A 26,680-nucleotide genomic window follows, 5' to 3' on the forward strand; every position below is an offset into this window, starting at 1 on the left:
TAAATTCAGATTGTAATGATGATTTTACAATTCTTTGAATATTCTAAAAACCATTGAATTATGTGCTTTAAATGGGTAGATTTTATGGTATGTAAAATAAACTTCAATAAAACTGTTTTAAAAAAGGGAAAAAACTACCGTTTCAGCAATCTTTTTTCCCCAACTTGTATGTGTGTAAAAAGTTGTTTTGTTAAATGTATTTTGGAATTTGGGACATGGTCAAAAAAGATTGAAAGGTGTTGTTCTAATCCCACTAGCAAATGGGAACTTGAGTATTACAGTTCACATTCTTGATATACAGGTATAGTTATATATCAGGCATTCATATTTCAAAATTTGGTTGAAGCTTGTGAGCAAAAGCAGTACAAAGGCTGCGCTGACTGACACGCTATCTGTCTTCCGTAGAGAGAATCCTGTGAAGTCGGCTGCAGCAGTGGGGAAGGCGCATATGAAGAGGAAGTGCTAGGTAAGCAGACTCACACAACTATTATTGAAAATAATCTACACCACTCCAGGGACCTGTCCTAATGTAGGGGCAATGAGCAAACTCTTAAAATATCTAGACTTCTATGTCTCAATATGATATATATATATATACATATATATATATAATCAAATATATATTTTTTTAATTAACTTCAAATGTGTAATCCATATTTAGAGACTCAGCAAAAGTCTTCTTTCAGAGAAAAATAGGGGAAACAGCATATGCCATGTTTAGAATTTGAGATTTTGCCCTCAGTTCAGTGGATGCAATCACTTTTCTCTTAATATGAGGGACAAATGTGAATCCTGAGCAACTTGATTATCAGGAAATGCCACTGTTTTAATGAACTGAAAGTGTAGAAATATTTTATTTAATGTGAATTTCATCACTCAGCTAACCGTTATTCAATTGATTGAGTGCCTTCTATAGTTATGGCTCCTTATAACATAGTGGGAAATTTGCAGAATGTATAGAAGTTATGCTTCCCAGTGTTAGATTTGGAGTAAGGAACTTGACTGTATATATTTCCAGTTCCCTCTGACTTATTTCAGAGCAGGTTGGGTGTCTTCAAGAGACTTTGCCTGAGTGTTTTAATTCTCTAGTCATTTCTGAAGGATCAGCACTTTGATAAACTATAGCCTATGTTAGCAGCTAGGTTTTCCAGAATTCCCCAGTTTTCCCTCCCACTGGAAGATAAACAGTTCCTTCCAGAACAAGAGATGATTGGCTTTTCCATAAGCTGCAGTCCTTGTTTCAATGGTTGATGAAAATTGGCAGGTGGATCTTGCCTTGCTCTCCTGATTTGCTTCTGAATCAGAGTGGTGAAGAAACCTTATCTTCTAAGTTCAGGAAAAGATGCCTGCTTTTGCCACTTCTATAATACTGGATGTCCAAGCCAAAGCAAGTAGGCAAGAAGAAGGCATCCAAATTTGAAAGGTGGAAATAAAATTATCTTTGTTTGCAGATGATATGATCTTATATGCAGAAAACCCCAAAGATACCACAAAATACCCTGTTAGAACTAATAAACAAATTTGGCAAAGTAGCAGGAAACAAAGTTAAAACTAGAAAATCAATTGCATTACTATGCACAAATAATGAACCATCTGAAAAGGAAATTATGATGAAAATTTCATTTAGAATAGCATCAATAAAATACTTAGAAGTTAACCAAGAAGGTGAATGATTTGTAAAGTGAAATGTTCACAAAACATTTCTGAAACAAATTAAAGAAGGCAAGTAAATGGAAAGACATCCCACATTCATGAATTAAAAAACTTGGTATATTGTCAAGATGTCAGTATTATCAGAGCAATCTACAGATTTAATGCAATCCCTATCAAAATTCCAAATACATTTTTGCAGATGTTTTACACAGGATAGAAAGACCAATTCTGCAATTTATGTGGAATCTCAAGTGACCCCAAATTCTGAAAAGAACAGAGTTGGAGGATTCATACTTCCTGATTTCAAACTTATTGCAAACCTATAATAAGCAAAACAGTATGGTTCTGGCATTCAGAATTCTAACACTTATACAGTGTCTGGGAAGTAGTACCAATAACTCTGTGTACCAATTGTAATGTTGCTAATGCTTAAAAGTCATGAAATATTTCACAATAAAAAAGAGCAGACTATAGGACCCTTTGGAGCTCAAACAGTTACTTGCACATATAAAAATAATATGTTTGACACAATGGGCTATAGGTGTATAGTGTAAAATTTAAAAATATCTTGAGATATGTGCCCTGGGTCAGTGGATGGTTCTGTTGCCCTACACATACCCTTGGCACCCACCCCTCTAAACTATATAGAAGTGGTATGACGAGAGAAAAGCAGTCTCAGAACACTCCATTTTGCTGGCCTGTAAGAAAAACTATCTTCAAAGATTAGATGGCTCAGTAGGTAAAGAACCTACCTGCAATGCTGGAGACACAGGATATGCAGGTTCGATCCCTGGGTCAGAAAGATCCCCTGGAGAAGGAAATGGCAACCCACTCCAATATTTTTGCTTGGAAAACCCCAGGGACAGGGGAGCCTGGTGGGCTACATCCAAAGGGTCACAAAGAGTTGGACACGACTAAGCAGGTAGGCAGGATGAGGGGAAAAAAGCTGCCAGACCAACTGGCTGATTTAAAGAAATAAACCAACTGAATTATAGGCTTCAGTTACTGTGCAGATGAATAACTGTGGGAAGATGTAGCAGGAGAGTGCTGAGATGAAGCAGGGACATGCTGTCCTGCGTCGACAGACATGGGATGTGGTGAATGAAATCTTGTTTTCTCCCCAGAAAACGCAGACCTCCCCACTGCACCCTTTGCTTCTTCCATTGGAAGCCATGGTATGACATTACGATGGAAATCGGCCAACATCTCTGGAGTAAAATACATCATTCAGTGGAAATACACACAACTTCCTGGAAGCTGGACTTACACTGAGGTATGAACCACTGCCTATGTACCTGCGTGCCCATTCAGTCATGCGACCCCATGGATTGTAGCCCTCCTGGCTCCTCTGCCCATGGGATTCTCCAGGCAAGAATACTGGAGTGGGTTGCCACTTCCTACTCCAGGGGATCCCAATCCATGGATCTAATCTGTGCCTCTTGTGTCTCCTGCATTGGTAGGTGGATGCTTTACCACCATTGAACTTCAATCTTTGCTATTCTTCATGTTAAACCTTTTATTTTTGAGGAAAATATATTATTGGATATAGATATTATTCCTTCATCTCAGCATCACATAACCAACTACTCACATCATTGGTCATTATCTGTCCATCCCATTGAAAATGATGCCAATTAGGGTGGAGGTCAGGGAGGTCATCCAGGGGGGGTCCCTATTAAGACAGCAAAAGCAGGTTCAGAGAACAGTCCCAAGACACCAAGTATTTTAACACAGAAAATTAAAGGAAAGCCTTGAGGTAAATGCCAAATAATTGAATCCATAATTTTGCAGGTTTGAAGACGGAAGGAATTTCGGTGTGAATTGTGTGGACTGAGATCGGGGTATCTCAGCTCTGAGCTCCAGGCCTCCTTTCCAGCTGGCCTGGCAGGCCCTGTGCTGTGTGTGCTTAGTCGCTCAGTCCTGTCTGACTCTGTGTGACCCCATGGACTATAGCCCTGCAGGCTCCTCTGTCCATGGGGTTCTCCAGGCAAGAATATAGGAGTGGGTGGCCATTCCCTTCTCCAGGGGATCTTCCCGACCTAAGGGATTGAACCCAGGTCTCCCGCATTGCAGGTGGATTCTTTACTGTCTGAGCCACCAGGGAAGCCCTGGATCACTTCATATCCAGAAGGCCATGCATCATCTACAAATGAATCTGTATTCTTGAGTTACAATATACGGAAGCGATTCCATAAATACTGATGTTTGATCTCTCATTGATTAGGCCGTGTCCAAGCTCTCCTATGTGGTAGAGCCCCTGCACCCCTTCACTGAGTATGTTTTTCGAGTGGTTTGGATCTTCACAGCCCAGCTGCACCTGTATTCCCCTCCAAGTCCCAGTTACAGGACTCATCCTTATGGAGGTATGGCATGCATACCTTGCTCGAGAAATCAGGGGTCATTCCAAAGCTTTGGTTTAGTTTGCTTTTATTTTAAATAGTGAAATAGATTTATTCCTTTGTTAATCAATCCATCTAACAATGGGGTACATAACTGGGTGTCAACTCGTCTTCCAGGTGCTCACCATGAAAAGTGAAAGTGTTAGTTGCTCAGTCCTGTCCGACTTTTTGTGACCCCATGGACTGTAGCCTACCAGGCTCCTCTCTCCTAGGGATTTCCCAGGCAAGAACACCAGAGTGGGCTGCCATTTCCTTCTCCAAGGGATCTTCTTGACCCGGGGATTGAACCCAGGTCTCCCACATTGCAGGCAGATTCTTTACCATCTGAGACACCAGGGAAGCCCAGGTGCCCACCATACCTCTGATCAAAACAAAAATCTCTGCTCTAGTGAAGCTAGAGCAGAGAAAGGAAAGGAAAGGAAATTTTGGTGGAAAGGAAATTCCCTCGACAGTAAATCTAATAAATAAGGAAAGTATACTCTGAGTAGGAACACATGGGTTGCTATGGTAAGAAAAATGCTTTGAGCAGGGTCTGTCCGGGAAAAATGGGGAGTGCATTAAAGCAGTTGGTCGGAATAAGCCTCATTATGTAATTAGGAATTATGGAAGGTTTTAAAGGAATAATTGCTTCAAATGCTCCTTAAAAAGATAATTGGCAAATACACATAGAATGCGTTGAATGACATTGAGTGATAGACACTGGGAAGTACAGAGGTAGGAAGACCAGCTGGGAGGTTATTATTGTACTTCAACTTTTGGTTAGAGATGATTTTAAAAAACAGTCGATACGTTGGAACATTTTCTGATTTATTCTTTCAAAGATTTGACTTCCATACTGGGAAAAGGATTCAAGCCTAGAGCCTTTCAGGGAGATAAATGCCAGGGGAAGACATTCAGGGAGAGTTGCTGGTGTTCTCAACGTCTGAGTTAGCTGAGGGGACTTGAGAGGGCTTATTCCAAGCCAGATGTTGGATGTCCCTACCCCTCAGTTCTGGAGAATCAGCTGCATGCAGAGACCCTCACACTGAACTAGGCCTTGGACCAAACCTCAGCAGGACAGCTGATGAAGCTGGTTGGGGCATTTTCCCTCTCCCCTGATTAGTGCCTTCTTTTTGCTTATCAGATGTTAGGGTACATGTGGTCCCTCTGCTGATTATTCCCTGACCATCCTCAGGACCTCAGATTAGACACGGGTCTGGGGTGATATTTGAAATGTTCCAGATCAGAGTAGAATACCTAGATCCTTTTTGTTCAGAGCAGTGCCTCATGGACTCCAACACTATGGGAACATTTTCCAGTACTGGAGACATACTGTGGTCCAGGGCAGATGGCTAGTTACATCAAAGTAGTGAAGAAGGCAAATTTTGCTTTCCATTTCTGAGTCTTTCTCTGGATATGCAAGCCCCCAAACCCTCCATATGTTTCAGTTCTCATACTGGGTATCCTTTCCATGGATAACATCTCATGCTTCAATTCTGTCTCACTTTTTTAGCCACATCAAAACTTACAGAGTTATCCATTTGTGTTCCGTCACCTTGTGGCCCTTTTCTCTTTCAGCTATGGGAAATATATGACTTTAGATGGTTATTATCGCCTTTTAATTGGGGCCTTTATGAAGATAATTTCTTAATCAGATGGAATAATCACCTTGCCTAACCTGACCAGCCTTTTCAGGGATGACTTTTGTCAGAGAGATTTGGACTACTCACAACTTGCCACGGAGGTGGCATGGAATGTACTTGCATCGGGGTAGATCATGCCTGTCTGGGTGTGGACTAAAGAGTTAGGTTTTCTGACATCCCAATTCCTATTGGCTAGGAGATGATTCCTTCTTCCCGGTCCACCTGAGTCACTTAGTGCGGGGAGCTGAGGAGTGAGGCAATATCTGTGTTTGCTCAAGCTCTGTCTGAGAGTTGGGGAGGAACCCTATCAGAGATCAGTTGAAGAGCCTTTTTAAAACAGCCAGCAGGAGGGCGGCTCTGTCTTCTCTCTCCCCACTCTAAGAGGACAGGGGTGATGCAGTGCACCTCCCAAAAACTGTTCAGAGGGAGAGAGCCTGCTGAAGGGCAAAGTGGTATCAGTCTGCCTTTCTATGAAAAGAGGAAATAAACGGGTGGGGCTGCAGGCACAGGAGGTAAGGAAAGCAGGTGCGGACTGGCTGTCAGATCATTTGTTTTCCTTTCTGTTCTTTGCCACTGGGGCAGATCCTACAGTCTGTGGGTGAATGCTTGGTTAGCAAATGCATGCTCATTTTCGTCCTTCATGAGGGAAGGGATGCTGCTAAGGCACAGAAAACCTGGATTTGGGGAACCTTGAGAACTTTGGGGAGGAGAGTACTGTCTGGGTCAGCAGAGCTGATGCCAGCAAAAGGGAAGCAGGCTGTTCTAATTCAGGCTTATCTAAATCCCTATCTTTAGCTAGAACTGGTCCAGCCACAGGACCTTAATGAGGGAAAAGGCCTCAGGCCTTACTTCTTTCAACTCTTGTTAATCATTGACTTCAGTTTTGTTACAGAGTCTCTTCTCCTTCCTAACCTGGTTCCATCCTGTTTTTTAACTCAGTCAGGTATCTGGAGATTTTTAACATTTTTTTTCCCCTACAGTATTATCCTATTTGTATACTTCCACATTTAATTTTATGGCATAAATTAGAAGTGAGGAAAATAACACTTTCTTTAAAGAGTCCCTTAGAAGAGTAGCTAACTGACATTGTTTAGGGATCAAGAATTGCAGTTCATATATTACCACCTCCTACCACTGATTGTGACTATTAAAGAAAATATTCATTTATGCTGTTTTCAAAAAACAAGACTTTGACTCTACGCTGTTTACGTTTTTCTCTGTATATTTTCTGCTCACCGTGTTACCATTATCTCTTCTAGTTCCTGAAACTGCTCCTTTCATTAGGAATATTGAAAGCTCAAGTCCCGACTCGGTGGAAGTCAGTTGGGCTCCACCTCAATTCCCAGGTGGACCTATTTTAGGCTATAACTTAAGGCTGATCAGCAAAAACCAGAAACTAGATTCAGGGACACAGAGAACCAGTTTCCAGTTTTACTCCACTCTACCAAATACCACCTACAGGTAAGAATTTAGTGGTGCATGGAGAATGTAACCAGCATGGGTGCATTCATGATAATTATCTAAGAAATATGGCTACAAAATAATTTAAAATGTATTTTGAGAAGTCTCATTGACTTTGTGCTGCTGGTTTGAAGTTGTGGTTTCCCTCAAGTTTGTATGCTTATTAGATTACACCATCCTAGGCAAAAGCATTTTCAAGCCTTTCTATTATATTCAGAGAAAAATACAAATGTGAGCTAATAAATATGGGCTAAAAAAGACAACATAAGCACCATCAATATCATTTCTTCATTTAATCCAACATGAAAAAAGTAAAGAGGTAGAATTATGTTAATGGTATTTTTACATTAACTGTTAAGGGAATTATTTTATTATTGTTAGCTTTTCTAGCATTTACTAAGATCTCTGTAAATTAGGGCATGAGGGTCATGCAGATAGCAGAGTTCTGTTTTTGACCTCTGTGACCCTGAACTATTCTGTGGGGAATGCAAACAAGGACATGATTGATGGTCATTTTAGTGCTGAGCAGCAGCACCAAGTAACTAGATACACGCATTGCCACCTTGTCCTTTAAATAGAAACGTTATTGCTCCTTCTATTTTTATCCTAAGTTCACACCATGCCATGTAAAACACATCTCTCCAAATTGTTTTTGGAATAGGTTTTCTATTGCAGCAGTAAATGAAGTTGGTGAGGGGCCGGAAGCAGAATCTAGTATTACCACTCCATCTCCAGCAGGTATAGACTGGGGGTGTGCCTCCTGTTACTGGGAAGTTGATGGGTGGAAGGGTGGATTCAGATCTTACAGGTCCTGTGTCATCCGGTGTTCCTTAAGCCCCTACTTGTCTGCCCAAATAACTGTCTTGTGAATACTTGATAAGTTTCGATTTTAAATGAGAAATCAGTCCCAGCTGACAAACAGGAGTAAGTTGTCAGAGCAAAGTTTTCACATTGAAATTTAAAAATTAAAAAAAGGAAAAAAAAAAGAAATTAAAAAAATGGCCCCAAGTAAACTCTTGGTTTCAGTTAAAGTCACTAGTGATTATGACTTTCATTTACATACTTAGGGAATACATATATCCTACTCTAACCTCCGCTTTATGGGCCATCATTTAATAAAGATCAGATATCTTTTTCTTCCAGTTTCCTTTAGGTTTTCAAATCTATCTGGACTTAGTAAGTTACATTTTACTATTCTGATATTCAAACTACCAAATTAGCTTTTGTTATTAATTGGCAAGTATCTTTTTTTTTTTTTTCCGGCTTCAGCATTTTAACGTTTGCCTTGGGAGACTAAATATTTACTGCATGATTCCCACGTAAGCAAAATCTTAATAAAAGAAAATGCTGTCTAAGAAGCACCAGAAATATTTTGGGGAAAGTTAGTTCAAAATGTTTGGAATAACACGCGAAAACTCAAAATACTAGGAGTGTGTTTTCTGTCTTGGTGGCAACCCTGTTTGCTGACTTGACCTCCCATTCCCTGAATCTGCCCCCAGATATGCCGGTGGGTGTTTATTGAATGTCATCCATTACCAACCTTTAGTTTCTTTGGCTGTTACTAGACTCTAGGAAAGGAGAGGTATTTTTGTTATGCAAGAAGCATCCAAAGGACGAGTTAAATATAGAGCAGGTTTAAGGTTGTTATTACTATGATTACTGCATAACATTTATTAATTACCCTAAAAGTGTTGATCAAGGCACAATGCATCAGTCTCCAGTCGAATAGGACATCACGCAGAGTTCTGCAGTCCTCAAATTTCATTATTACAGGCCTTTCTCCTGCCTCAAAGGGAGAGATAATTGAAGACAAAACAGAGCAACCAAAGTCTGTCTATATGTGTGTGTTATGCAACCAGCCCCTCCAGCCTGGGCTGGACTACCTCCACCAAGCAGTCAGATTCCCAGGGTGGAGGATAATGAGCCGAGCTCCTATTTGGGCAAGGCTGTTGAGAACAGTGATACTGCATGTGGTGTGATTTTGAGGGCATTCAGGGGCACATACCCAGAAATCCTACTTGGTTGACACAGTACTTCCCACCCCAATCATAGAATTGTGATTTATACCACAGTTGAAATACCCCAGTATCTTCAGAGAATATCTGGCAAAGCTCTTCCGTGTCCCAGTCCCCTTGTTTTTAAGGGTGATATTGATCTTTTTTGTGTCAATATGTATATGATTGGTCTGTCTGTCTATAAAGTCGTGTTGTTCTTTTAGTTCAAGAAGAGGAACAGTGGCTCTTTTTATCCAGGAAAACTTCTCTAAGAAAGAGGTCTTTAAAACATTTAGTAGATGAAGCGCATTGCCTTCAGTCAGAGGCCACACACCATAATATTACAGGTCAGTGTAATAGAGAAAAATGTTTCCTTAGTGTGTAAGGAAAGAGCCAGGTTGGCTTTAATACCTTTGCTAACGATTAAATAAATGAGTTCTCTTTAGTGTCAGTGTTTTGTCTGGTTGTTACATAGTAACACGTGTATTTGCCATCACTTTTCCAGGAATATCAGTTAATGTCCACCAGCAAGCTGTTTATTTCTCTGAAGGAACTCTTATATGGGTGAAGGACATTGCCAACATGTCTGATGTGTCTGGCCTGAGGATTTTTTACAGAGGCTCAGGATTAATTTCTTCCATCTCCATAGACTGGCTTTATCAGAAAATGTATTTCATCATGGATGAACTGGTTAGTCTGAGAATTTAAAGTGAACAACTAGATATTGAAAATCTAATGCATATCTCGACATATTAATATTTATAAGTAAAATAATTCTTTCATTCAATAATTAATCATTGAGTGTTTACTATGTTTTAGATACTGGGTTAGCAATGAATCATACATAGAGTCTTATAGGAGGGTCTAGATTTTACCTAGTACTAAGTACTTTATTTAGTCCTGATATACCATTAAATCATCTTTCTTGTGATTTTTCAGAGCTGTGAGTTTTCACTAATGATAATTTGACTTCCATGAGACAGTGGTAACCTGAATTATCACTGGGTAACAACTGCCAATCATGATTAAAATCAGCTGTGAGCATTTTAAATTATGTAATAACCATGGATAACTTTAGTAGGTCTCTGAAAATATTGGTATTATCGAATCAAGTTTCCTTTTTTGAAAGAGAGGCTGGGCTCAGTCACTGTGGCTGGAAGCCCATAAGCTTCAGTGCAGTTCAGTTGCTCAGTTGTGTCCGACTCTTTGCCACCCCATGGACTGCAGAGCGCCGGGCTTCCCTGTCTATCAGCAACTCCCAGAGTTTACTCATACTCGTGTCCATGAATTGGTGATGCCATCCAACCATCTCATCCTCTGTGGTCCCCTTCTTCTCCCGCCTTTAATCTTTCCCAGCATCAGGGTCTTTTCAAGTGAGTCAGCTCTTCGCCTCAGGTGGCCAAAGTATTGGAGTTTCAGCTTCAACATCAGTCCTTCCAATGAATATTCAGGACTGATTTCCTTTAGGATATACTGGTTGGATCTCCTTCCTGTCCAAGGGACTCTCAAGAATCTTCTCCAACACCAAAGTTCAAAAACTCAATTCTTCGGTGCTTAGATAGGCCCATAAGCTTAGATATAGCTAAAATATTAATAAAAGTAGTTGAGTGTCTCCACAAATATGAAAAATATGTACTTGTATTTCATGGATACCAATAGAATATGAACTCATTAGGATATAGGATATAAAACTGTCTTTTAAGAGCTTTTTTATGTTTTCAAAAAGTGCTCTGCGACTAGTGAAATTCTAAGCACAGAACAGTTGCTTAAGGAATATTTGTTGGCCAAGTTGACTAGAGACACTAATGCTACTGATGTACTTTTCTCTAGGTATGTGTCTGTGATTTAGAGAACTGCTCAAACATTGAGACAATTGCACCTCCCTCAATCATTGCACCTCAAAAAATTGTGGCTGATTCATACAATGGGTAAGTGTTAGCCTTGTAAATGTGAATTCTCTTCCTTTGGCAAGAATCTTAGGGAAACTTGCTTGCTAATAATATCGTAGTGCCAGATGAGCCAATCTGATTTCATATTTAATTAAATCCAGGCAAAGTTTTCATTCTTATAGAGCCAAGAGGAAATTTCTTTCAAACTTCACCCACAACTTTTCTAGGTAAGCAGGTTTTCCTTTCTCCTTTGCAGTAGCTTATGGGCATATGGGAAAAATCTCTTCTCTGGGACTCAGGGACCTGGCTTCTCTTCTTGGGTTTGTCATGATTTTATGCATGACTCAGAGTTTTGTTCCCCCTCTGCTCTCCCCATGAGAAGCCCTTCCTGCCTATCTTCTTTTCATTACACCATTTTCTCTTGCTGAGCAGTTCAGTGCCTGTTTGTTTTTCTGGTCTGGTTATCATGGGTTTAGCATTCTTCCACTGACTCCTTTCTGCTGATTTTGGGTGGTTCTTCCCAGCTGTTTTTACTCAATTTTGGGGTACTTCATCATGATTTTGTAAAATGCTAACACTATTGCCTCACTTAATTGTGAATATTTTTAAAAGCTTGTTACTGTTGTTCAGTTCCTAAGTCGTATCTGACTCTTTGTGACCCCATGAACTGCAGCATGCCAGGCTTCCCTGTCCTTCACTTTCTCCAGGAGTTTGCTCAAACTCAAGTCCACTGAGTCAGTGATGCCATCCAACCATCTCATCCTCAGTTGCCCCCTTCTTCTCCTGCCCTTAATCTTCCCCAGCATCAGGGTCTTTTCCAATGAGTTGGCTTTTCGCATCAAGTGTCCAAAGTATTGGAGCTGCAGCTTCAGCACCAGTTCTTCCAATGAATATTTAGTGTTGATGTCCTATAGGATTGGCCTGTTTAATCTCCTTGCAGTCCAAGGGACTCTCAAGACTCTTCTCCAACACCACAATTTGAAGGCATCAATTCTTCGGCACTCAGCCTTCTTTATGGTCCAGCTTTCACATCCATACTACTGGATAAACCATAGCTATGACTATATGGACCTTTGTCAGCAAAAAGCTTCAGTTCAGTTCAGTTCAGTTCAGTTCAGTCGCTCAGTCGTGTCCAACTCCTTGCGACCCCATGAATCGCATCATGCCAGGCCTCCCTGTCCATCTGCAACTCCTGGAGTTCACTCAAACTCACGTCCACTGAGTTGGTGATGCCATCCAGCCATCTCATTCTCTGTCATCCCCTTTTCCTCCTGCCCCCAATCCCTCCCAGCATCAGAGTCTTTTCCAATGAGGCAACTCTTCGCATGAGGTGGCCAAAGTACTGGAGTTTCAGCTTTAGCATCATTCCTAGTCTAATACAAATGCAGGATTAGTATTGCTGGGTAGCAACTGTGCAAAATAATACCATGAAGTTTCAAAAAATGGCTTAAATGTTTATGTTTTCTTCCGTTTTGTCATTCACAATGCATGGGAATATTTATTGACAGATTTTGACTAAGAATTTCTGTGTATTGGAGAAAAATGTTTCATAATAAATGACAAGTTCAGTCATGTAAGTTTTACATAATATGCTTTCCTTTAAGAGTAGACGTCATTAGAAAACCTTTAAAGACCCCTTTTGTCCTTAAATTCTGATTCCTTAAGAAGTCACATGTAATAATTAGGAGATTAAGCCTTATAAGAGAGGCTGACATTTTCCAGGATTCCAACTTCTAACTTAAATGAATAGAGCATATTTGTAATAAATGCCTTTTCCAGTTTGCATCTTGGGAAACCCTGTACTTACCCACTCTGGAGATACTTGGTTCTGATTGCCCAGCAGGATAAGACAATGGTGCTCCTCCTTCACCTGTGCACTGACTCACACCAGGCTTCTTTTGCTCCTGTGTCAGGTATGTCTTTTATCTCCTGAGAGACGGCATTTATAGAGTCGATCTTCCTGTGCCTTCTGGTGGGGGCTCAGAAGCCATGCGTATTGTGCAGAGTGGTACTTTAAAAGACTTTGCAATCAAGCCACAGTCCAAGCGAATCATTTATTTCAACGACACTGCCCAAGTCTTCATGTCAACCTTTCTGGACGGCTCCGCATCCCACATCATCCTACCTCACGTCCCCTTCACTAATGTGAAGAGCTTCGCTTGTGAAAACAACGACTTCCTGGTCACAGATGGCAAGGCCGTCTTCCAACAGGATTCTCTGTCTTTTAATGAATTCATCGTGGGATGTGACCTGAGTCACATAGAAGAATTTGGCTTTGGCAACTTGGTCATCTTTGGCTCATACACCCAGCCACACCCGCTGCCGGGTCGCCCGCAGCAGCTCTCCGTGCTGTTCGGCTCCCACCAGGCCCTGGTTCAGTGGAAGCCCCCCACGCTCGCCATTGGAGCCAGTGAGTTCCCTGTCCCCTGCCTGGAGGCTGGCCTTGTCAGAAGGAGAGGAAAACTTAATAGGCTTGGCATGGCAACTCAGCTTTGAGAGCCCTTATGTGATTATTTAGCCATTAACCCAAAGCGCTACTTAGCACTCTGTCTGTCTCTCTCCCACACATACACACAGTGTTATTACGTTTGTTCTACATTTACCAGTTTTGATAAATAAAGAGAATTTCTATATTTTATCATGTACATCCCAACAGAAGGGTTGGAACATTTATTGAGTGTCTCCTTGGAGCCAGGCACTGACATTCTAGTTGGAGGGAATGCATTAGCCAGGGGAATGGAACACTTGGGTTGAGATTTTGTATCCAGGGAGACCTTGCATGAATTTGAGCCTAAAACTCTCGGGACTTGAATTTTCATCTCTGGAGAGGCAGCATGTGTGGTGGGTATGCAGGTGGGCTCTAGAGCCAGCCTGCATGGATTCAAAGGCTAGTCTCATCAATTATTAGCAGAATGACCTGGGCAAGTTACTTAGCCACTTCATGCATGTTTCCACTGCTGGAAATAAAAATATTAATTATATCCTTCTAAGGGATTGTCATATAGACCGAATTAAGATGCATAGGTAGAACCCAGAACAGCATCTAGCATAGCAGTTGGCAATTTTTTTTTTTTTAATAAAAGAAGGACCAGATAATAAATATTTTCTGTTTTGTGGGTCATACAGTTTCTGGGATAGCTACTCAACTCTGTCTTTGTGGTATGTAAGCAGCCATAGATAATACATAAATAAGTCACCGGGACTGTGTTCCGTTACAACTTTATTTATAAAAACAGGCAGTGGGCCAGATTTGTGGGCTGCAAACTGTGGGCTGCAGTTTGCCAGCCTCTGGTCCCCTAGCAAACACTGTCTGCTGCTGCTGCTGCTAAGTCGCTTCAGTCGTGTCCGACTCTGTGCGACCCCATAGACGGCAGCCCTACTTTTACTTTAAGACCAAGTTAGTTATGCCTGTTTGTTGTATATATCAAAGATGGCTGAAAATGAATTAGCAAAATTTTTTAATTTTTATTTTTTGGGCTTCTAGGAAGTGATATTCTGCTGACACTGGAATAATACTAGAGATTTGTCGTTAAACGTTTATTAGGAGCTTGTATAGTGTACCCTTCTGATAGTTCCACACAGCCAGTGACACAGCACAGAGAGGGACAGTGGCCTCCCATTTGTTGGCAAGACGTCTCCTTTGATGAGACAAAATGAGTGGGTAGAATGGCCACTGTCCTAATCGTATCATCAGGTTAACCCTGGCGATTAAGGGGTAACAGGCCCAATTATCCTTCCACTCAAGGTGAAGCTGTAGATAAGTTTACTGAAAATCCTTTGTTTGCCCTTGCTGATGTCATCCTGGTGAGTAATATTGTTTAACTCTTCCGCGTAGGTCCTTCTGCCTGGCAGGACTGGACTTATGAGGTGAAAGTATCAACCCAAGACCTTCCTGAAACCACTCACGTGTTCTCTAATATAAGTGGGACCGTCCTTAATGTACATGACCTTCAGAGTGCTACAAAATATGAGGTTTCTGTGAGAGCGAGTTCTCCCAAGGGGCCAGGCCCTTGGTCAGAGCCCTCAGTGGGAACCACTCTGGTACCAGGTGAGAGAATGCTCCTGATTTAGGGAGTGATTCTGACAAAAAAGGCTTTCTCCCTGTCTTCTTTAAAATTTCTCACCTTAGGTGTGGTAAAGAAATGAGCATGAGGGTGCATTGACCCTTGAGCATGTTTATTGTCTGAGATTAGGAAAGCAAGTAAAGCACAGTGTAATATTAATGTTTCTAACGTTCTATTTTATACTGTCCAAGATGTTTTTGAACAAACAATATAATTTTCTTCTTCTTCGTGGTTTTCTCCTTTCTCATGGCTTATTAAGCTGTAGCACTGCTTGGATGCTGAAAGTCTCGACAAGAGAAGTTGAGGGGCTGTGAATTATGTTGAATTCTGTCCTCTTGGTTGAAAGAAAACGGAAAGAACTGACCCATTTATACTACTGTTGCTTCTGAATATCACCAATAGCTAAAGCAAAACCACAAAAAAATTTGCCATGATGTGACATTGCTGTAGTGGCAGCATCAATACACATTTCTCTTCACGTTCAATTACAAATATTTACATAAAAATCAAAGTGTGTTTAATATGATAGAGTATTCTTCTAAGATACAATTATTCATATACTTCCAGTGTATTTTTCAAAATGCTGATTTACTTTATAAAAGAAATCTAACAAACAAGATGTGTACCTAAAAATGTGTGTTTTCTGTGATATTTCTTTCCATTTTTTTTTTAAACCAAACAGCTGCAGAACCACCATTTATCATGGCCGTGAAAGAAGACGGACTTTGGAGTAAGCCATTAAATAGCTTTGGCCCAGGAGAATTCCTATCCTCTGATATAGGAAATGTGTCAGGTAAACACCAAGTTCCCTGTACACTTGGATGGCAGGTTTCTAGTTGTTAGACTTCCTGAGATATTCGACCAATCAGAAGAATTGAGTGTTTTAATATTAGGTCAATAAGGAAAGGAAAAAATATTGACTGAATTATACTGCCCGTGACATGATGAAGAAAATGTCTGTCCTCAAGGAGGAGGGCCATTTATTACTCCACAAAATGTGAGGTTATTTAATGATGTATGCCCATTTCAGGAAGGCTTTGATACACTTCTCGTGTATTTTAATCTCTCAGTGTCATCTCAAACTAACAGCCTATCCTGTTCCATGAAGATAGCTATAGTTAAGTAATTTGTTATGAGTTTGCTATAAGACTGGAGCACAGAACAGCTATATGAAGTTCTAAATAAAACATAAGAAAGAATTTCATGGCAAAGCAGATTGTGTAATAAATGCCTAAGGCAAAACTACCCATTTATTACTTAATGGCATCTTCTGTAATTATCTAATTATTTGATTTCTTTATTTGGTCATTAAAAATTACCGTAGCACTTCTGACCAAAATGAGCTGGACTTAGGAGGTAGTGTGGTACTAATGGAAAGAATGATACTTTGAAGTTGGTTCAAGTCTGGGTTCCTCCTCTTTTCATCTGTGAAACCTTGGGCAAAATAGATAATTTCACCTAGTCTTGGGTTTGCCATGTCAAAAAATGGAAATGATTTCTACTTTAGAGCTTTAAGAGTTGAGTGAGATACATAAAAGTGCCCAGGACGATGTTGGCAAAGAGTAGATGCTCAATGAATATTAGTTCCTGTGTCTAGTTCCAGGGCTTAAGATTTTAGAATAATGTTATTGAAGCATTCTTGACACATCTCTGAAGCTCTAGTGAATATCCATGTTATTGCTGAGGTGCATGTGTGATTTGCTGACATGCTGTGTTTACACTGGCATACACGAGAAAATAACTGCTACCAATTCACTTTGTTTTGAGACATGGATTGGTATAACAACAGCCTCTACTACAGCGACATGAAAGGTGATGTTTACGTATGGCTGCTGAATGGGACAGACCTCTCAGAGAATTATCACATACCCAACATTGCAGGAGCAGGGGCTTTAGCTTTTGAGTGGCTGGGTCACTTTCTCTACTGGGCTGGAAAGACCTATGTGGTAAGTTAAAGCCTGACGTCCTACATGCTCTCAAACAATGCCTACCCACTTCAGTGACTGGAATGTCATTTTCATGATTTTTTTCATACTTGTGTTTCACCTATGTTATTATTTACTTAATATTTGTCTCTAAGCCTACTCACCTTTTAATTAAAATATTCATGTAGAAAGGAAAGTCTATATCACTATTTGATTAATTATGTATTTTCAATAATATCTTGAAATAAATATATTAAAATGTTCACCGGTGGAGTAGTGTCCTGAGGAAGATGGCACACCCCAAAGGCATAATGAAAAGAAACTAAGGGAGGGGACTATTTTCAACAGCATGGACAGGGCTAAGGAAATGAGCATCGGATGGTGAAGCACGCTCTGGGCTAGCAAGTGTGGGAGGATATTACTGCCTCTAGGCAGAGAGGACAAGGGAAAGAAGGGAAAGAATGGTGAGGGCTGTAGCTTTAGCAGAGTTGCCAACATGAAAACCAGCCATTGTCAAAAGGTATAGTCCAGCAAGGAATGATACGATAGTACACATGTACCTCCATCCCTCTTTTCTTCTGCCCTCTGATCTTCTGCCACTGCTTCCATTGGCTGCACCTCCCTGGAAGCCAGAGAACAGGGAGCTAGGTTGGTGCAGGCCATCACTGTCAGGCTCAGGGGGCACTGAGGAGGGCAGACAGGGTGGGATTTGGGGGCCAGATGAAGACATCCTGTGCATTGTGCACACTGAAGAAAAGAACGGTTGATGATGAGATCAACGGTCTAATAGATCAAGAAAAAGATTGCTTCAGTTTTAAGATACAGAAGAGTCATTTTGGTTTTATGGTACAAAATTGTTTCCTAATTAGGAGGGCACATATCCATTTGTTTATTTATTCATTATCTGTTACCAGTATGTTTAGAGCCTTGACAATTGGCATAGTAGAGAATATGAGGAAAATAGTAGTCATGTCCCTGCCCTTGAAAAAAATATATCAGCTTTGTTGAGATATAATTTATGTACCATAAAACTCAACCTTCGATTATATAAAATGCAGTGGTTTTTAGTGTGTTTGCTGCACAACCATCACCACTTGCCCCTGCTCTTTTCATGACATAAAAATAAATTCATGGGGACTTCCTTGGTGGTCCAGTGGGTAAGACATTCCCAATTCCTGGGGGGGCCTGGGTTCAATTCCTGGTTAGGAAACTAGATAGCACATGCCACAGCTAAGACCAGTGTCAAAAAAGAAAACATCGTGAATCATTAGAAGAAGCACACAGAGCATTGTTGTTGTGTGTGCTCAGTCGTGTCCGATTCTTTGTGACTCCATAGACTGTAGCCCACCAGGCTCCTCTGTCCATGGAATTTTCCAGGCAAGTATACTAGAGTGGGTTGCCATTTCTCCAGGGACAGAGCATTGTATTTAGAAGCAAAGTAATATGATATAGTCTGAATTCATAAGTGCCAATGACTTGTAGGCAGAATGGAGCTGAGTGGGGTTAATCAGAGAATGATTCCCAAAATGGATTAGTATGAAAATAGTTTTGAAGGAGGAAGTGGGAGAGTAGTATACAAACTGGTGTCAAGTATTTGCTCTGTTTCTTATAAAATGATTTAACTTCTTGAAAAATCACTTCACCTCTTTGAACCCAGCTTTACTTGTGAAAAAGTAGGAAATGGAAATTCTTTACAGGCTTAATGTGAGGGTTATAATAACTAATATTTTAAAGATAAAAAAGACGTACGGTGCCTGGCATATAATAGGTACTTAATTATAGTAATTAATATTAGGGAGATTAAACAGAGAGGAGCAAGGAGAGACATCACTATTTGGAGTATACATCTTTGGGAATCTAATCAAATACATTCTTATGTTTTGATTATGTGTTGATTGTCTAGGTGTATGATTAAAAACAGCAAGTTATTAACTCAAAATAAGTGTATCTCCTTTCTCTTTGGAGACATGAAAAGGAGTAAGCTTCCTTGTAATTACATTCCCCAAGCTAGGCGCATGACTCAGCACAGAGTGCCTGTAAATATTTATGGTTGGAGAAATGAATGGATGAATGCAGTAATTTACTAACAATTGCAATAAACTATTCAGAAATAATGATGCCATTTAAAAATCACTAAAACTGAGTTATGATTATTTCATAGATTCAAAGGCAGTCTGTGTTGACAGGACACACAGACATCGTGACTCACGTGAAGTTGCTGGTAAATGATATGGTGGTGGACTCGGTCGGTGGATATCTCTACTGGACCACGTTATATTCAGTTGAAAGTACCAGGCTAAATGGAGAAAGTCCACTTGTATTACAGGCACAGCCTTGGTTTTCTGGGAAAAAGGTGAAAGTTCAAAACATAAGATCTGATCATTTAATTATACTAAATAATGCTGTTGTATAGTTATAATAATACTATTTCCACTTGTTGTGAATACTTCAGGTAGAATCTGAAAGGAAATACTACTATGGTAAGATCTTGGTATAACCAAATTTCTCTAAGTCTTATTTGATTGTCATAATTGATTAAATAAAATATAATATGGAGATTTTTATATTTTGCTTTATCTTGAATGGACTCACACTTTAAGAGCATCTTAATTTGTCCATTTTTATAGTCTTTAGGAATTCTATCGGATATTTGAGAACGTCTTCTTGGGTGATTATTAGGTGTTTTATTATTTTTAGTCAATTTCTGGTACTGACTGCTCTAATAACTATGCAGCTCCTAGGAAAGTTATTTGACTTCTCTGTGACTGCTTCATTAACTGAGTAATGGGAATATTAACAATTGTCCTCCTTCTTAGGGTTGTTGTGATGATTAAATGAGATAATTCATGGGAAGTAGTGAGAACAACCACTCAATAGTTGTTATATTTTGTAACTCAATCTAAAAAATGCACTAATATATTAAGAGAAATGATTCTAAGGCAAATTTTTTTTTTACTTCCTCAACTTCTAGAAGCAATATCTATTTTTTTTTGATCCTGTTTAGGTTCCCTCTAGCTATCCATCTATATTTTGAAATTTTATTTTTTCTGATGATCTTAAGAATATGTCTACTGTAGAAATTTTAGAAATTACTGAAAAGTGTGAGGAAGAAATAAATCATTCATACTATTTCTATCTATATAATATTTCTTAAAATTTTTATCCCTTTTTGTTGTTGATAGAGATAAAACATACATAGTATAGGTATACCAGATCATTTATAAACAAACAAACAAATTGTTGAGTCATTCGATCCTCAATTCCAAAAGACATGCTGGTTATAATTCCTAAGATTTTCATATACAGATTATAACACAGGTATTTAAAAGAAATAGAAGTTTACACACCAGAGATTATTCATTTCTGTCAAATAATGAAAAGATCCCTTAATTGTATTTTGGGGCCACTTGAGTCTGAATACAAAGTATATTTTTTATGTTTCAATAAAAAAATTTTAGGGGAAAAACTCTTTTTTTAAAGGCATATTAAAGATAATAGTATCTCAAGAGTAACTTCCTATTCATCCCCTTGACTTCGTCTGCAATCACCCTGCTGTCCTGATCTCGTCCTTTGGGAAACATCTACTCAGGATTGCCCTGGAGTGGCCCTGGGAACTTTTCTATAAATGAGTGAATTTTTAGACATCTCAGCATGTTTGAGGAAATACATTTTTATTTAAAATCCACTCCAGATTCTCTCTCAGGCTGGCTAATGGTGCTGCTGCTTGTGCCAATATGTGTTCTGGTTCCGCTGTTTGATGTTTTATTCATCTGTCTCTGTTAATGCTAGTGAGTGTTTTGAAGGTAATATGTTTTACACTGAGTAAAGCCTTCCCTCTCATTGTCATTCCTTTACACGTTACTCACAAATTTATCATGGAGTCATAAGATAACTTTGAAATCAACAGGTATAATAAAAGTCATTTATAGAAAGACTCATTTGTATGATAAGGGAAAATGAAATGAGATATTCCTTTAAAGTGAAAAGATGTAGGACTCATAGTATATAGTACATTTTACCACAGGATTAAACTTCAAGGTTTTAATTTAGATCAAAGGGATTATTTCCAAGGGATGGGCTTTGTTAGACATAATGATGGTTTCCAAAGGTTTATGGAACACCCTCTGACACTCTTTAACCATGGGCTCCAATGGCTGGTGTAAAGGAATGGGGTAATGACCCATCCCCTGAATCTGACTTATGGCTGACATAGTTTGTCGTATTTCAGCAAAGGGAGTCATAGAATCTTCTTTTTTAAAAGATAAAGTAGAGTTAATCTGTGATTTATAAAACTCGAGGGCATCTCATTATAGATAAAAAGCAATATTAACTTGGTTTCACTTTAACTGGAAAAATTATCAATAAATCTCTTTTAGCCTGAAGCAAGGACATAATTCAATTCCCCAAAGGCTGGGAATTGCTAGAATAGTTTTCTACCTTTTGGAAAAAGAGTAGGTTGAGTTTTCTTAAAGACAAAAGGCTGTGATTCATATGATGACTGAAGGTTCTGGCAGCCATGAAACTTGAGATTATTTCTTTATAGCAAGTCTTGGGTAACCAAGTACTTTTAGTTCTTGGATACTTCATTGCATTCTTTTTATATTTTTCCCTGATTGATGTTTTTGTTTATATGCTGTTATATCTTGCTAAAGGTATAGTCATCAACTTTATTTTATCTGATACCTCTTAGCCTCCAGGTCTGCTCTAGAAAGACTCCACTACTCTGAGGTCAGACTCCTTGTAATCTCAATACCTATAAAGCCAAAGAAAGCAAAAAAGATCCCTTGGATTGTAAATTCTATCTCTTGCACTCTATTTCATAGGAGACTCAGTCTTTCCACAGGTCTCACCTAATCAACTGGACTTAAGACGCAAATTGTAACAAGAAGACAAAGAGAGAGTAATAAAAAGTGGTTGTAAGATGTCAGCTGGAAATGGGACTAAAGTTCCATATGTACACGACTCTATCCAATTGTATCACGTGAAAACCATGTCTATATTGTATTTTAGAAAATTATCAGCATGTTTTCAGTTGTAATTAACAGATATTAATATAATTTAAAATGGCTTGAATGGTTGGTTCTCAAACTTGGTGACACATTGGAATTATCTGGGGAATTTGAAGACACACTGGAGACTGGGTACCATCTCCAGAGATCAAAATTTAACAGAATGCCAGACTGGAAATTGATATATTTAAAGAATCACAGGTAATTCTAATCTGCAGCAATGTTTGAGAACAACTGATTTAAACAACGATCAGATTCACTGACTTATGTGGCTGAAGAGTCCAAAGTTGTGCTAGCTTTAGACAAGGCTTGGCACAGTGGTTCAAAGTTCCTCATTCAGTAGGACCTGGAGTGTGGTTGAACATTTGTATTTGTAACAAGTTTCCAGGTGATGCTGATCCTGGTAGTCCAAAAATCAAACTTTGAGAACCACTAGAGATAAGTATATAGAAGTGAATAATAGATAGTTCCTGCCATTTGAGGATTTTTAGGAAACCAGTGCTTATATCCAAACTACATAGTAATAAGCATATATACATGATATTTATACTCAGTAAAAGGTAAAAATCACTAAGTTTATTATTCCAAAGAGGATGCTAAAGAGAAATCTGTAGCTTAAGCATGATGTAATCACAAAGATTAAACATGTATTTGATTTGTTTTCTTTCCTTATTTTCTATTTAGGTAATTGCTTTAACTTTAGACCTTAGTGATGGGTTCCTATATTGGTTGGTTCAAGACAGTCAGTGTATTCACCTGTATACAGCTGTTCTTCGGGGTCAAAGGTGAGTAATACTGAAGGTAATTGGTTGAAAAAGAGAAAGTAACTTGCCCCTTAGTTATAAATGATAGTGCTTAAGAATTCATTTATTCTTTCACTAAACATTCACTAATTATCCACTGTGTTTGCAGACATTGTGCTTGCAAGGAAAGATGAGTTTGTAAACAACTAATTAGTGTAGAACATGGTGAATATTCTATGGCTTTCCTCTTAGCTCAGTTGGTAAAGAATGTACCTGCAATGACAGAGACTTGGGTTCGATTCCTGGGTTGGAAAGATCTCCTGGAGAAGGAAATGGCACCCCACTCCAGTGTTCTTGCCTGGAGAATCCTATGGACAGAGGAACCTGGTGGGCTACAGTCCATGAGATCGCAAGAGTGAGACATGACCTAGCTGACTAAACTGCCACCAGGGTGAATATGGCAATGGGGTATAAAGAGAGTCCAGTAGAGGCACTGAGGAGCATGCCCCTCAAGAGCCTAGGAAATGAGTGGATAGGTTTCTATGCTTCTTAACACAGTCTCTAACTATGATTATAGACAGGCCTGTAGACATCTTTTGGAGAAGGCAATGGCAACCCACTCCAGTGTTCTTGCCTGGAGAATCCCAGGGACGGCAGAGCCTGGTGGGCTGCCGTCTATGGGGTCGCACAGAGTGGGACACGACTCAAGCGACTTAGCAGCAGCAGCAGCAGTAGACCTCTTTAGTTGATCTATCTGAATGCTTTGTGTTTAGTATTCTTATCTATATACTTGATTATATTTCCTTTTGTCACTATAAAATATTCTCATTAATCTATGGTAATACTTTTAATCTTAAAGACTATTTTGGTATTCAGTTCAGTTCAGTTCAGTTCAGTCACTCAGTCATGTCCGACTCTTTGCACCCCATGAACTGCAGCACGCCAGGCCTCCCTGTCCATCACCAGCTCCTGGAGTACACCCAAACCCATGTCCATTGAGTCAGTGATGCCATCCAACCATCTCATCCTCTGTCACCCCCTTCTCCTCCTGCCCTCAATCTTTCCCAGGATTATGGTCTTTTGCAGTGAGTCAGCTCTTCGCATGAGGTGGCCAAAGTATTGGAGTTTCAGCTTCAACATCAGTCCTCCCAATGAACACCCAGGACTGATCTCCTTTAGGATGGACTGGTTGGATCTCCTTGCAGTCCAAGGGACTCTCAAGAGTCTTCTCCAACACCACAGTTCAAAAGCATCTTTTGCACTCAACCCTCTTTATAGTCCAAATCTCACATCCATACATGACCACTGGAAAAACCATAGCTTTGACTAGACGGACCTTTGTTGGCAAAGTAATGTCTCTACTTTTTAATATGCTATCTAGGATGGTCATAACTTTCTTTCTAAGGAGCAAGCGTGTTTTAATTTCACGGCTGCAATCACCATCTGCAGTGATTTTGGAGCCCAGAAAAATAAAGTCAGCCACTGTTTCCACTCTTTCCCCATTTATTTGCCATGAAGTGATGGGACTGGATGCCATGACCTTAGTTTTCTGAATGTGAGCTTTAAGCCAACTTTTTCACTCTCCTCTTTCACTTTCATCAAGAGGCTCTTTAGTTCTTCTTCACTTTCTGCCATAAGGGTGGTGTCATCTGTATATCTGAGGTTATAGATATTTCTCCCAGTAATCTTGATTCCAGCTTGTACTTCTTCCAGCCCAGCATTTCTCATGATGTATTCTGCATATAAGTTAAATAAGCAGGGTGACAATATACAGCCTTGACATACTCATTTTCCTCTGTGGAACCAGTCTGTTGTTCCATGTCCAGTTCTAACTGTTGCTTCCTGACCTGCATACACATTTCTCAAGAGGCAGGTCAGGTGTTCTGGTATTCCCATCCCTTTCAGAATTTTCCACAGTTTATTGTGATCCACACAGTCAAAGGCTTTGGCATAGTCAATAAAGCAGAAATAGATGTTTTTCTGGAACTCTCTTGCTTTTTCGATAATCCAGTGGATGTTGGCAATTTGATCTCTGGTTCCTCTGCCTTTTCTAAAACCAGCTTGAATATCTGGAAGTTCACAGTTCACGTATTGCTGAAGCCTGGCTTGGAGAATTTTGAGCATTACTTTACTAGCTTGTGAGATGAGTGCAATTGTGCAGTAGTTTGAGCATTCTTTGGCATTGCCTTTCTTTGGGATTGGAATGAAAACTGACCTTTTCCAGTCCTGTTACACTGCTGAGTTTTCCAAATTTGCTGGCATATTGAGAGCAGCACTTTCACAGCATCATCTTTTAGGATTTGAAAGAGCTCAACTGGAATTCCATCATCTTCACTAGCTTTGTTCGTAGTGATGCTTTCTAAGGTCCACTTGACTTCACATTCCAGGATGTCTGGCTCTAGATGAGTGATCACACCATTGTGATTATCTGGGTCGTGAAGATCTTTTTTGTACAGTTCTTCTGTGTGTTCTTGCACCTCTTCTTAATATCTTCTGCTTCTGTTAGGTCCCTATCATTTCTGTCCTTTATTGAGCCCATCTTTGCACAAAATGTTCCCTTGGTATCTCTAATTTTCTTGAAGAGATCTAGTCTTTCCCATTCTATTGTTTTCCTCTATTTCTTTGCATTGATCTCTGAAGAAGGCTTTCTTATCTCCCCTTGCTATTCTTTAGAACTCTGCATTCAAATGGTTATGTCTTTCCTTTTCCCCTTTGCTTTTCACTTCCCTTCTTTTCACAGCTATTTGCAAGGCCTTTTCAGACACCCATTTTGCTTTTTTGCATTTTTTTTCTTCGGGATTGTCCTAATTCCTGTCTCCTGTACAATGTCACGAACCTCCGTCCAGAGTTCATCAGGGACTCTGTCTATCAGATCTAGTCCTTTAAATCTATTTCTCACTTCCACTGTATAATCATAAGGGATTTGATTTAGGTCTACCTGAATGGTCTAGTGGTTTTCCCTACTTTCTTCAATTTAAGTCTGAATTGGGCAATAAGGAGTTCATGATCTGAGCCACAGTCAGCTCCCGGTCTTGTTTTTGCTGACTATATAGAGTTTCTCCATCTTTGGCTGCAAAAACTATAATCAATCTGATTTTGCTATTGACCATCTGGTGATGTCCATGTGTAGAGTCTCCTCTTGTGTTGTTGGAAGAGGGTGTTTGCTATGACCAGTGCATTCTCTTGGCAGAACTCTATTAGCCTTTGCCCTGCTTCATTCTGTACTCCAAGGCCAAATTTGCCTGTTACTCCAGGTGTTTATTGACTTTCTACTTTTGCATTCCAGTCCCCTATAATGAAAAGGACATCTTTTTTGGGTGTTAGTTCTAGAAGGTCTTGTAGGTCTTCATAGAACTGTTCAACTTCAGCTTCTTCAGCATTACTGGTCAGGGCATAGACTTGGATTACCGTGATATTGAATGGTTTGCCTTGGAAATGCAGAGATCATTCTGTAGTTTTTGAGATTGCATCCAAAAGATGCATTTGAGTACTGCATTTCAGACTCTCTTGTTGACCATGATGGCTACTCCATTTCTTCTAAGGGATTCCTGTCCACAGTAGTAGATATAATGGTCATCTGAGTTAAATTCACCCATTCCAGTCCATCTTAGTTCGCTGATTCCTAGAATGTCGATGTTCACTCTTGCCATCTCCTGTTTGACCACTTCCCATTTGCCTTGATTCATGGACCTGACATTCCAGGTTCCTATGCAATATTGCTCTTTACAGCATCAGACCTTGCTTCTATCACCAGTCACATCCACAGCTGGGTATTGTTTTTGCTTTGACTCCATCCCTTCATTCTTTCTGGAGTTATTTCTCCACTGATCTCCAGTAGCATATTGAGCACCTACTGACCTGGGGAGTTCCTCTTTCAGTGTCCTATTTTTGCCTTTTCATACTGTTCATGGGGTTCTCAAG

General features: G+C 39.7%; 1 protein-coding gene and 1 long non-coding RNA gene across 3 annotated transcripts in view; one reads left to right on the plus strand and one right to left on the minus strand.

The window, feature by feature from the left end:
• The window catches only part of ROS1 (ROS proto-oncogene 1, receptor tyrosine kinase), a 119,667-nt gene that overhangs the window by 22,383 nt on the left and 70,604 nt on the right, over positions 1–26,680 (plus strand). For both annotated transcript variants that reach the window (XM_061427477.1, XM_061427476.1), the window contains exons 5-18: positions 406–466; positions 2,778–2,926; positions 3,878–4,016; positions 6,934–7,135; positions 7,797–7,873; positions 9,354–9,476; positions 9,635–9,819; positions 10,960–11,057; positions 12,932–13,428; positions 14,854–15,066; positions 15,765–15,875; positions 16,850–17,028; positions 19,169–19,360; positions 22,701–22,801. In XM_061427477.1, coding sequence (XP_061283461.1) covers positions 406–466; positions 2,778–2,926; positions 3,878–4,016; positions 6,934–7,135; positions 7,797–7,873; positions 9,354–9,476; positions 9,635–9,819; positions 10,960–11,057; positions 12,932–13,428; positions 14,854–15,066; positions 15,765–15,875; positions 16,850–17,028; positions 19,169–19,360; positions 22,701–22,801 — 2,327 coding nt within the window. The remainder of the gene's footprint in view (positions 1–405; positions 467–2,777; positions 2,927–3,877; positions 4,017–6,933; positions 7,136–7,796; positions 7,874–9,353; positions 9,477–9,634; positions 9,820–10,959; positions 11,058–12,931; positions 13,429–14,853; positions 15,067–15,764; positions 15,876–16,849; positions 17,029–19,168; positions 19,361–22,700; positions 22,802–26,680) is intronic.
• LOC133253796 (uncharacterized) overlaps positions 1–26,680 on the minus strand; it is a 41,857-nt gene that overhangs the window by 10,632 nt on the left and 4,545 nt on the right. Inside the window, exons 2-3 of the long non-coding RNA XR_009738436.1 lie at positions 19,217–19,349; positions 17,568–17,629 (exon numbers count right to left, since the gene is read on the minus strand). This is a non-coding gene — a long non-coding RNA (uncharacterized LOC133253796). The remainder of the gene's footprint in view (positions 1–17,567; positions 17,630–19,216; positions 19,350–26,680) is intronic.

Source organism: Bos javanicus, chromosome 9, assembly GCF_032452875.1.
Source record: "Bos javanicus breed banteng chromosome 9, ARS-OSU_banteng_1.0, whole genome shotgun sequence".
Taxonomy (NCBI): domain Eukaryota; kingdom Metazoa; phylum Chordata; class Mammalia; order Artiodactyla; family Bovidae; genus Bos; species Bos javanicus.